Here is a 12,969-nt window from a genome sequence, read left to right as displayed (position 1 = left end):
GCGAGGCAGGAATCACCTCATTGTTTCAGATAAATCTTCATGGGAGGAGCCGAAGATCATTTTTGCTAAGTGATGTTGGACACAAGCCTATGGTGGGATGGACACCAGGTCAGCCGTCCCTCTATCCTTTAAATAGTTTTTGGATCATTTGGAGATCACTTTGTCCTGGCCACGAGTAAGACACACAGCAGCCCTGGCATCCCCTGTGATTTAACTCAACCAGAGAGATTAGTTCTGCCTTAAATATGTAGAAGGAAGGATTTCTCTGTGAAATATTGCAGCAGCAGTCAGACAGAAACTGTCTCCTGCAGAAGCATCTATACAACCAACTCTCACACTCTTTCACTCTTCTAGCTCCCCAAGCAATTAGTGTCCCTATTCCCCCACCTCTTCTTCTCAGTACTTGTAGCATTTCTTTGTGATGATCACTGATGCTTTGTGCTGGTGAAAGAGGAACTGAAACATTCAACTGTTGCACCTATTGCCAGTAAAAACTAAAACAGAAAATGTTACATCTTGAATTGAGTGACTGGGCTAACAGGAACAGTACAGAGCATGGTGAGACAGAATGGAGTCATGAAGATGTCACACATCAACTGTAATGCACTTCACTTCTGTCACTTCACTTTTTAAAAACATTTATTATTGGGTGGTGATGCACAGGCTCCTGGTTAACACAGTGGATAACAAGGACACTGCTTAAGCCCTGTATGTGCTGAGCTGAGGTCTACTCCAAATTAAAATAGCCACCATATGAAAAAAAGTAACCCGGACTCTGGACTCCTGGTTTCATAGTTTTTTAATGGACAAACACAACTCTACACACACAACAGGATTTTGTGTGTGCAGATTTAGGTGAGTGGTTGTGTATCCTTGAGCCACTTGTTCAAGAGCTTGACCTACTAAGAAATGACCTAAATACTATTTACTGAGCAAAAGTAGAATATCCTATTGGTCTGAGCTTTACTGAACCTTTAAATAGCTTTATTCCACCGTACTCACTCGCATATTACCGTAATCTGTATAGATAAATACATGCAGTTGAAGATATGTCGGAACACAAAAACATGTCACCATTATTTCAGTTTTTATCTGAATATTTTAGAACTACGTTTTTTTTTTTTTTTTTCCATTTTTGTCCCTGTTTGCATCACTAGTACTAAATAGACTGACAGACAGACATGGATGGATAGATAGATAGATAGATAGATAGATAGATAGATAGATAGATAGATAGATAAAAATGTATTTATAGTTGCTAAATAAATAATAATATCAAAATATTTCTAAAAATATGAAAAGTTAATTTCTACCAATCATCTCTCTAGGTTTGATTATCAACATAAAGCAAAAAATGCAAATGTTAATTGAAATTGCATTAAATATTAAAAATTTAAGTTGGACCATTATGTAATAAGCAACATGAAAAAAATGTATGGTACATAATGGGAACTGTCACAATGGCATTGCACAACTGTGTAATTATTCTTATTATTATGATTATGATTATTATTGTTGTTCATGAAGGTATTTTATGGTAACTTTGATTAATTAGTGGTATTACTGTCACTGTTAGTGTATTAGTATCGCTGCCTGTTGCTCAGGTGCTGCCTGCGCTGATGCAGTGTGAGCAGCAGCAGGACTCGGGCTCTACTGGACACACAGAGCTGAACCACCTCTGACGTCATCAGTCACACCTTCAGGCCAACATGGCCGCTGAGAGCCAACACACAGAGCTCTGCTGTACAGCTCTGGGAAATACTCTGGGAAATCACCCTGCAGGTGAGAAGCCCAGCTGACTAGCGACACCTTGTGCCAGAAAGACATCACTGCAGACAGTCCTGCTGGAACTTCTGTGGAAACTGGAAATTTTGTAACAGTACTTCTTGCTAAATGATGACTGACTTTCAGTTTAGTAAGTGGCCAGGAAATACACAGGAAAATGTACACGCAGCATTCCAGTAAGATGATTAGAGATACAGAGCAGAGTGTAAGGACTTATTTTTAAGCTGCCCCTGACATACATTTATAGTTCCATTTAACTTTATATTATTGCTGCCAATGAAACTGGGAGGAGCTTGTGTTTTCATGTCTGTCTGTTTGTTTGCAAGGTATATCTAATATGTGGTTTGAAAGTCACACATCCAGGACTTCCAAGTCAGCTCAGCTGGAAGCAGCTCTGCCTGCTTATGCCACTGTCTTGGAGAAAATATGAACTGTTGTGGGGACAGAGAATTGTTCAATGCGGGCAGATTCCAGAGGTGTAGCGGACATGGGGGGTAACGGGGGCGGGGCATGTCCCCCTCACTCTTGGGACCTGCCCCCTCTGTCCCCTGCACTTCATTGTACCTTCAAACTGTCCAAATTCGGCCAGTTACTAAAGAGTTCACAAGCATTTAAACCTTCAAAAACATGGGGGGAAAAGGTTACAAGCAAATTAGCCAAAAAAAGAAAAAAAAAAAAGAAAAAAGAAAATTAGCAATAAACACATCCTGAAAATTATTAAAACATTCCTGGAAATTTTGTAAAAAAAAAAAAAAAAAAAAAATGAAAAGAAAAGAAAAGAAAGAAAGAAAGAAAGAAAGAAAAGAAAAGAAAAGAAAAAGAAAGAAGTAAAAATTAAAAAAATAAAAATTTATTAGAAGAAAACTCTAATTATTGTAAATATATATTTTAAATTAAATTATGAGATGATATCCATAACATTACCACAAAACTGCAACAAAACCATGTAAAAAAAATAATTTAAAAATACAGAAATTAATTAATTTTATCAATTATTAATATTTAATTTTTTGGTAATTTCCTGGTAATTTCCTGTGATTTAATCATGTTTCAAAAGGTTTGTACACATGATAATAGGGACACAATGCTGTTGATTTATTATTTATGAGGGGGAAAAAAGTGTTAGCCTACTCCTGAACATCCCGGCCCCCTCACTCCTGAAATTATGGCTACGCCCCTGACGGATACAAATTACACTTTGATTTTAAATTTAGAGATCCGGTGAAATGAAGGTGACCTGACAACCGGCCCCATGGGACACTTGGCCCTGTCCCGTCAGGTCTGGTGGATCCAGATGCACCACATGCAGATGATGACGAGGGCGTAGCAGGAGATGAGCAGCAGGTAGATGCGGAACAGCAGGAAGTCCAGGATGTATCCCACGTGGCACCACTGGTCCTGCCGCTCGCTGTCCTGCTGCAGGGAGGTGAGGTGGGCACGGAGCTCGCTCAGGTCCTGGCAGATCTGCTGCAGCTCGGGCACAGAGGCCACTGTCGCCATGGCAACTGGAGGCACAGGGATGGGAGGGATTAATTGGTCTGTCAGGTGTGGACTCGACATGTTGAGGCAGGAGTCAGTACCAAAACAATGTGTGCTGGAAACTGGACGTTGACTGAGGATCAATCAACCGACCAATCAGACTTTATTTGTATAGCACTTTTCATACAAACAAAATGTAACACAGATTCACTGATGAATCTGCTGGCCTCCACTGGGAGTGGAGACATGGAGCAGCTGTGCAAAATCTTCAGTGTTGGTGCAGTGGGATTAAAGCCCGACCTTTATGGTGGATTAATATTGTGCGGATGATGGGAGGAGAATACATCAGGTAGTGGCATGTTAGAGGGATGTACATTGTAAATGTTGCATTAATTTACTTGTAATTTTACTTTCAAAATTTGGGGGTAATTTTTTAATAATTTCAATTTAAATATAGAATTATAAAAATTGTGAAAATATATTATTTTCTTTTGATTACTTTACACTTTCTTTCTAATTTTATGGAAGATTTTCCTTGATTTATGGGAATCTTCCTTGATAATTTTCATGCTACTTTTTTAATACATATTTTTGCTAATATTTTGGTATTTTTAAAAGTAAGTTTCATGTTTTATTTTTATTTTCTAGTCATTTTCAGGTATTTATTTTTTTACAAATTTCTTGCAAATTTCTGTGTTTCTCTTTTTGGTCACTGTTTCTATTTAATTTTTTTTTCTGTTATCTTGCGGTAATGTGATGTACAGAGTCAGTTGGACCAACCTGTTGTCTCGGCCGTGGTGCTGGCTGGGTGCGGGGCAGGTTCCTGGGCCCGTGGCTGGATGATCCAGGGGCCTGAACAGTTATCCAGCCTCTCAGGTTTATCCTCCTGAGCCTTAGAGGGGGGCGGGACATCCTCCGGTTGACGGTAGCAGATGAGGTTGGCGATGTGTTTGAGAATGACCACCCTGACCCAGCGGGGAACCTCCCGGTACTTCATGGAGTTGTGGTGGAGCACGTTGGTGATGATGACCGTCTCCAGGAGGCTGATCACCATGAGGGCCAGACACACCGAGAAATAGATACCTGAAATTGATGCACACATTGTAGAGGCAGTCAGAGAGATTTTTACTGCTGTGTGGCACAAAATGACCACGACATGTCTGCGTGAGGTTAACAGGATTACTTTTAAGGTGCCGAAATTTCTGCCTTTCAAAACTCCCTTCCCTTGTCTGCAGTTTATATTTTGGAACAAAAAACTGAGTTGCAATATATTGCTTCTCCGTTAGACATTACTGTTGGATCTCTGCTCTAATCCCAAGGATGCCCCCTTTTTATTGGTGGTCACCTTGCAATTATGAAAGTGTAAGCAGAAAAACATAACCTTACATGCAGTGGACTGGTCAGATTACACTGAAGTGACATGTATGACGTTTCAAGTTGAATTATGCCAATACCACATCTCCCACCACCTGCCAGTGTGATCGCCACCCTAGAGGCCACCATTATGAAGGAGATGGAGTGTGCCACTATGTTGATGCTCCATGCATATTTTTCCTACTGCTCACCAACAGAGGGCAACAGAAGTCACATAGCATATTGTCCAATTTCCAGTCACAAAACACCCTGGTTTCACCCATATTATTGTTGCGCACTACCAACAACTGAAAAAAAAAAAAATAGTGTGATGAGTTTAAACAGTGAGTCAACACCAGCAGAAAAGCTCCGCTGCACTGCCCTCTAGGGATTGACACTTCAGGCCTCACTGATTGTTTACCACAAGTGTCATAGCTGAGGAAGTGTTAGTACCGCCCTCTGAACTACATGGCACCGTGCAGCCAGGCGTCTGACCTATGATGGGCGTGCCGTTGGCTGTACTGGGCAGCAGGTCGTTCATGATGAGCAGGAACACGGTGTAGCCCAGGATGAGGGTCATCTTGAAGGAGGCGCGGTCCACGCTGTGGGGGGGCAGGTAGAAGGACAGGATGTCGATGAGCATGAGGAAGGAGCTGGGGATGAGCAGGTTGACCACATAGAGCACGGGACGCCGCTTAATGACTACCTGCAGTGGACAAGACAGACAGGCACATGTGTGTACTGGGCATGGACTGGAGGATCAAAACAAATAAAAAAGCAACTGATAGGATTAATGGAGACCATAACTAGTCACGAATGTACTAATTTTCCCCTAGCGTGGTTGGTGTCGCCTGGCTGCAGGTTTGGTTGAATGCCAGGAAAGAAGTGCCCGCTCATTACAGCCTCATGACGACGGCGATCTGAGCCACAACAGCATCTTGAGGCTGCAGTCAAATGTTTTGTAGGTTCAAATTATTATAGATATACCCCAAACATGGCTACCAGCTGGCCCATCTCCTGAGCATGGCCAGTTCTACTCAATTGCATTTCACATTTTAGCTTCGTTCATTAGCTGAAATAAATGTTCAAGGGGGAAAATTTAAAAAAAAAATCATACTAAAAAGTACTGGGACAGATAAACATGATTATTATTATTATTAGTAGTAGTAGTAGTAGTAGTAGTAGTAGTTTTATTAGAGCAAATGAGGGCGAGTCTTTTAAAGGAGTAGTTCATCTTCTCACCCCCATGCCTCTGTTGAGAGATTGTAGGAAATAATGATGTTAATATTGTTCATAGGTTGCTCCCCTTTATCTGCACCACCACATGACTGGCTTACAGTCGACGTGATTAGCATTATTGATTTGTTTTTGACTGTATTGATCCCTCACCCAGAAGGTGATGATGTCCCACTCGTCGATACCAAACTGGAGGATGGAGGCCTCTCCCAGTATGACCACCAGCTCCCACTCCCCGCTGGCCTCCAGGTAACGCTTGGAGTTTCCAGACATCTCCTCGAAGGTCAGGGCCGGACTCACCCTCACATCTTTTACTGTGAAAGAAAAACAACAAGCAGCTGCATGCTAACCAAGATACTTTACGTTGACTAGATCAAGGCCATCGTCTCTCTGACTCATTTTTGGAGCTGTTAATAATTTGTCTTGCAGACCCCATGAAATGCCTCCTTACTGGCTTGATGTTATATATTTCCTGCTGTAACAGGATTCTGGGATGATTTAAATAGGATGCCAGTCAGAAAGAGAAACTTCTTTTTATTTGAGGAGGTAAATGTACAGAGTTCATTTTGTGGGCTATAGAGACTAATTGTAGAATTTACATTTTATTTCTTTTTATTTCATCTTTGATTGTCTTTTTTTGTTCTCTTGTGAAGCATTTTGTATACTCCTTTTAAGTAGTGATTTTAGAGTATCATGAAAGTGAGAGGAACCTGCAACAGCTTACAAATTAAATGATATTAAAAGATATACAGTACAGGCCAAAAGTTTGGACAAACCTTCTCATTCAATGCGTTTTCTTTATTTTCATGACTATTTACATTGTAGATTCTCACTGAAGGAATCAAAACTATGAGTGAACACATGTGGAGTTATGTACTTAACAAAAAAAGGTGAAATAACTGAAAACATGTTTTATATTCTAGTTTCTTCAAAATAGCCACCCTTTGCTCTGATTACTGCTTTGCACACTCTTGGCATTCTCTCGATGAGCTTCAAGAGGTAGTCACCTGAAATGGTTTTCCAACAGTCTTGAAGGAGTTCCCAGAGGTGTTTAGCACTTGTTGGCCCCTTTGCCTTCACTCTGCGGTCCAGCTCACCCCAAACCATCTGGATTGGGTTCAGGTCTGGTGACTGTGGAGGCCAGGTCATCTGCCGCAGCACTCCATCACTCTCCTTCTTGGTCAAATAGCCCTTACACAGCCTGGAAGTGTGTTTGGGCTCATTGTCCTGTTGAAAAATAAATGATGGTCCAACTAAACGCAAACCGGATGGGATGGCATGTCGCTGCAGGATGCTGTGGTAGCCATGCTGGTTCAGTGTGCCTTCAATTTTGAATAAATCCCCAACAGTGTTACCAGCAAAACACCCCCACACCATCACACCTCCTCCTCCATGCTTCACAGTGGGAACCAGGCATGTGGAATCCATCCGTTCACCTTTTCTGCGTCTCACAAAGACACGGCGGTTGGAACCAAAGATCTCAAATTTGGACTCATCAGACCAAAGCACAGATTTCCACTGGTCTAATGTCCATTCCTTGTGTTTCTTGGCCCAAACAAATCTCTTCTGCTTGTTGCCTCTCCTTAGCAGTGGTTTCCTAGCAGCTATTTGACCATGAAGGCCTGATTGGCACAGTCTCCTCTTAACAGTTGTTCTAGCGATGGGTCTGCTGCTAGAACTCTGTGTGGCATTTATCTGGTCTCTGGTCTGAGCTGCTGTTAACTTGCGATTTCTGAGGCTGGTGACTCGGATGAACTTGTCCTCAGAAGCAGAGGTGACTCTTGGTCTTCCTTTCCTGGGTCGGTCCTCATGTGTGCCAGTTTCGTTGTAGCGCTTGATGGTTTTTGCGACTCCACTTGGGGACACATTTAAAGTTTTTGCAATTTTCCGGACTGACTGACCTTCATTTCTTAAAGTAATGATGGCCACTCGTTTTTCTTTACTTAGCTGATTGGTTCTTGCCATAATATGAATTTTAACAGTTGTCCAATAGGGCTGTCGGCTGTGTAGTAACCTGACTTCTGCACAACACAACTGATGGTCCCAACCCCATTGATAAAGCAAGAAATTCCACTAATTAACCCTGATAAGGCACACCTGTGAAGTGAAAACCATTTCAGGTGACTACCTCTTGAAGCTCATCGAGAGAATGCCAAGAGTGTGCAAAGCAGTAATCAGAGCAAAGGGTGGCTATTTTGAAGAAACTAGAATATAAAACATGTTTTCAGTTATTTCACCTTTTTTTGTTAAGTACATAACTCCACATGTGTTCATTCATAGTTTTGATTCCTTCAGTGAGAATCTACAATGTAAATAGTCATGAAAATAAAGAAAACGCATTGAATGAGAAGGTGTGTCCAAACTTTTGGCCTGTACTGTATGTACCTGAAAGTTTTTAGATTTACACATAGCATAACGGGAAAAAAAACTACCAGGAACTACTTTCTTGTGATTATACAGGAAGTGAAGGTGATTGAGTTGGTGACAGTGTAAAACTAAAAATCACTGTGCAGTGGATGGTTGTTTGTCTAAAGTAGTTCCTCATATTTTTATTATTTATTTTATTTTATTATTATATTTGTTATAAATCCAAAGGGAACAAACAACTTATACAAATTACCTATACAAAGCCTATAATTTTTTTTTTTTTTTTTTTTTCTAAAACGTCAGTCTTCTTTCTTTGGATAACATTAGTTGCACAATGCTGATAATGCTATCATTCAATATAGTGTGTGCTGCTGAAGTGTTAGCATAGATGTATGTTTGGCGTGAGCAGGTGAGTTGGTGATTGTAAAATGTGCATGGTTACTTGTGTGCATGTAGGAGCCAAAGGTGAATGTGCAGTTCTGCACATCGAAAGGAAAGCTGAAGATCTCCAGGTTACAGGCGGAGACCAGCCGCAGCATCCTGTCCCAGCGGATGTGACCCGTGTGGTTAATGTAGACGTAGGGACACGCCTGCGACACATCATCATCCACACTGAGAAAACAGGGGGAGTGACAGAAGAGAAAATGGAGTGACAGCAACAACTGAAACTGCACTAAAAGAGATGAGGGCTTCCCTGTCTCTTTGGTCATTCCCAAGAGTTCCTCCATTTTTCCATTTTTCCCATAGCTTTTTCTTGCCCGCTATGAGGATTCAGATGAGGCCAACATTTTGTTTTGACACCAAAACAAAATGTTGGCTAGTTGCTAGTTGCTGGGTGGGTGACATCGTCCCTGCCCAGGGCTGGGCCCTCAGGCTCCAGCAGGAATGAAGCTCAGCTCGCTCTGAGCAGGAAACTCACAACTCGTAGATGATGATGTCCGGAGACCAGAGCTTCTTCACTGGGAGAGAAATCCTGGTGATGCCGTCGCACTCGTCCGGATCCCAAACCAGGAACTCGTGGTGCCAGAACTGTGTTGGAGGAACTTGTCATTAAGACACAGTTCATTTCATAACATATACACCAAAACCACTGTGGAACTGTAACATATGTCAGTAAATAAAGACATTTTTCAAGATAAAAGACACCCAGATCTTTATCCTCTTTTCAATTTGTTGTAGTTATCTCTACATAGATGCTTTTGTAGAGATAAATGCATCTATGCAAAAAAAAATATATATATATCTTCAGATTAGATTAGATTAGATTAGATTAGATCTGATCAAATCAGGTTAGATTAGATTACATTAGATTAGACCAGACTAGACTAGACTAGATTATGTTAGATTACATTAGATCAGATCAGACTAAATTAAATTAGATTACCTTAGATTAAATTTGATTATATTAGAATGGATTTGATTCATTTCAATTCAATTCGATTAGACTGGACTAAACCAACAGATCAGATCAGACTAGATTAATTAGATTAAATTAGATTAGATTAGATTAGATTACATTATATTACATTAGAATGGATTAGATTAGATTAGATTAGATCAGATCATATTAGATTAGATTAGACCAGATTAAATTAGAATAGACTAGACTACATTACATTAGAATGTCTTAGATTACATTACATTAGAATAGATTACATTACATAACATTACATTACATTTCATTTCAGTGGATTAGATGAGATTAGACTAGACTTGACTAGCCTAGGCTAGATTAGATTAGATTAGATTAGATTAGACTAGAATGTACCTGGCTTGATATCCTGTCGTGTCACTTACCAGTCTCAGCCACAGGAAGGTTGTTAGTATCTGGGTTTTCTCATTCTGAAATAAACAATGTGCAGATGTCATTAGGAGCGTCTGGACAGCTCTCTCCTGCTCTGGACTGGAAAACTGTGAGGCTGGAAACTGCAAGCAACTGCTGATCTGTAAACACCCTCATTTCTAGAGTCAGATGCAGCTCTAATTATGGCTGCTGTGGGAATTAAAATCATGTTTGTCTTGTTTCTTGGATAGTTTAAAGCACAGGACGCTACATTTGCGATCACTGTTTTACTATAACCTAAAAAACATTTCGTGCACACAACAAATAGAGGATAATAGTAACAGTCATTCAAGTAAAGTTCCCTATATCATCTATCTTTGATCATTCCTTTCTATTTGATATATTCATATGAGTAGACCATTTTTTGCTGCTGCAGGGGCCCCATGTTTCCCCATTGCAATCATTCAAATGTCTCAGTATCTTATAATTAGCATTAGAAATTATGCAAGTTAATGTTGAGAGAAGTAATATCTTATATAGTGTGGCCCATTTCAACATGAGTCACAAGATAAAATTAAAGTGGCACTTGTTTAGACTTTGGTACCAACATCAGTTGTAGAGCTGGAAAAAGACACATGAAATTCACATCAGTAGATTGATAAGACTGTTCTCCGAGGTTTTAAATACATGAAAAAAAATGAAAGAAAGAGTGAAAATGAACAGCATTAGTAATGATACTAATGTATAAGAGAACCAGAGGCTATTATTGAAATTCCCATGTGACACAATGTAAATATGCTTGCTCAGAGCTGTGTTTGACATGTCCTTAACCCTTTATAGGGCACTCATTGAAATACTTTGAAATTAAAAAAAAAAAACAACCCTTGACTGTTATTAGTGAACATGACATGATTTAATTACTTTTATAAAATTTTTCAAAAAATTGAATTTTCCTATAGAAAATCAAGGCCAATGAGATTGGTCAAATGCCACAAGCATGTGACCTGGGATGATAAAGGGTTGAAGTGGCAACAAGTACTTTACCTCAGGCACTTCATTATGCTACTACAACAGATCTTAACTTGTATTTATGCTGTAGTGATGCCTCAAAGCCACAGCAGGGAAATTCGTACATTGAAAACACGGACCAGGCATGCATCTTGCAGCCTGCAGTGCAGTCATAATACAAAGATGGCACACAAGAAGAATTCAGAACAGAACACTCAGAACAATTTCACCATTTTAACAATGAATTTACAAGCTCTATTCGCACCATCTATGTCTCAAGGTTCAAAACCCTTTCTTTAAACTAGTCTCCTTTTCCATCCCAATTAATCATATGGCTTTAGGTTATACTTTTCAAACTCACCACCCCCAGGACAGCATAAAGGGTGAAGGAGATGTTAGTTATGGTGGGATTACTGAGGTTCACCACCGGCCTGAAGGGTTTTAGGTCAAACACGGCCTGCATGGACTCGTGGGTCGGACCGCTCTGGCCGTCTTCACAGGACAGCTTGCTGTGACAGAGCCAGACTGAACAGAGAGCGAGAGAATGGGGTGACAAGTTTGTTAAACCTCTTCACTTTCATAACTTACCGAATAGCATCTAGAAGTGGAAAAATCACAACTGACTGCAAGAAATTAAGATTAACTTATTATATCAAAAGATGTAAAAACTCTCATTTTTGCTGCTTCCAAATGCATCAGCAGTACATCACAGGTATGATAAAACACTGATACATGTTTGCTTTTATTTTTCTTTCCTCAATGTGTTTTCCATTTTAGTCTTGGCTTTTCGGTGTTACTTTTAATCATGCCTATTTGTATTGTAAACCCCTCTGCCACAATTTTAAGGCATTTTGGGTCAACTCCTATTGTTTTTAAATGTACTGTATAATTCTTCTGGATTTCATGTATAAAATTTGTCCATTTGTTGCCAACTAGCGGTGGAAAATAAATCTCAAAATGATGATGTAATATTGGGTATTCCAAATTCCATGCTTTTGCTTTTTTTTACAGTTACTTGTAACTTTGTGGACTGCCTTCTGGCAGGAGACTTTGGAGAGGGTGGGAATATTGAGTGTTAAACAAATACCACACAAAACGTAATGCAAACCCGACTCTTTGCTCTGACATAATAATTATTCCCACTGCAAACACACGGTATTTACACACCATTTAAGTTCCTGTGCAATACTGTTGACACGCCATAACCTGCAGACATTTTTAAATGTTATTTAAATGTTATTTATGTTACTAGACAGTGGTATTAAACAGACACAGACACAGACAGTAGTCTCAGCTGCTCAAGGCATCTCACTGCAACATGGTAGGAAGGTTGTCTCCTTCATTTCATTGCACTGATATTCCTATCACCTGCACTTGATTTGCCAGGAAGTGAAACTTGATAGGGAAAGAGCAATGCCACAAATTTCTTTTAATCTATTATTCCTCCACTCTCGTAAGTAAAAAATAAATAAATAAATAAAAAATTAACGGCTAAGCAGAACCAGATTAAACATGGTATTAATATTAGGGTTAGGGTTGCATCATACATAATGCACACAATGCACACAGTTTTTTACAACTAGCATTAATGCACAAGTAGGATTAATGCATATGCATATACTTTTTTGTTACAAATTTTTAATGCACATATTTTTATTTTTAGCATTTATTCTTATATTTCTTATAATTTCACTTATGCTTATAATATATCCTTCTCTTGTGAATTTGAGAACTGCAACTGGCACAGTTTCCCCTCGGGGATCAATAAAGTATCTCTGATTCTGATTCTTGTTATCAGTAATAATGGACAAAAGGGGAACTTTTCAAAAGTGCCTCAATCTGGAAAATAAGAATATGGATAAAACACAGGAAAGCAATGAGTAAATAAACTAAAAACAAAGCAATAATCAACTATTAACATGAATGTGTGAAAAGTGATCATTACCTGAGATAAAGAG

At 39.6% G+C, this 12,969-nt stretch overlaps 1 protein-coding gene across 1 annotated transcript; it reads right to left on the bottom strand.

Annotated features, from left to right (window-relative positions):
* Nucleotides 1-3,060: 3,060 nt before the first annotated feature.
* Nucleotides 3,061-11,474, bottom strand: LOC115357909 (5-hydroxytryptamine receptor 3A). The gene is made up of 8 exons (XM_030049668.1): nucleotides 11,373-11,474; nucleotides 10,018-10,062; nucleotides 9,140-9,249; nucleotides 8,663-8,832; nucleotides 6,007-6,167; nucleotides 5,113-5,323; nucleotides 4,045-4,347; nucleotides 3,061-3,290 (listed from the first exon to the last, which is right to left on the bottom strand). The coding sequence occupies exons 1-8, from the start codon at nucleotides 11,472-11,474 to the stop codon at nucleotides 3,061-3,063; spliced, it is 1,332 nt and encodes a 443-aa protein (XP_029905528.1).
* Between the last annotated feature and the right edge of the window lie 1,495 nt (nucleotides 11,475-12,969).

Source organism: Myripristis murdjan, chromosome 4 (assembly GCF_902150065.1).
Source record: "Myripristis murdjan chromosome 4, fMyrMur1.1, whole genome shotgun sequence".
NCBI lineage: Eukaryota > Metazoa > Chordata > Actinopteri > Holocentriformes > Holocentridae > Myripristis > Myripristis murdjan.
Note: the sequence above shows the minus strand (reverse complement) of the source record. Positions and strands in the feature narration are given on the sequence as shown.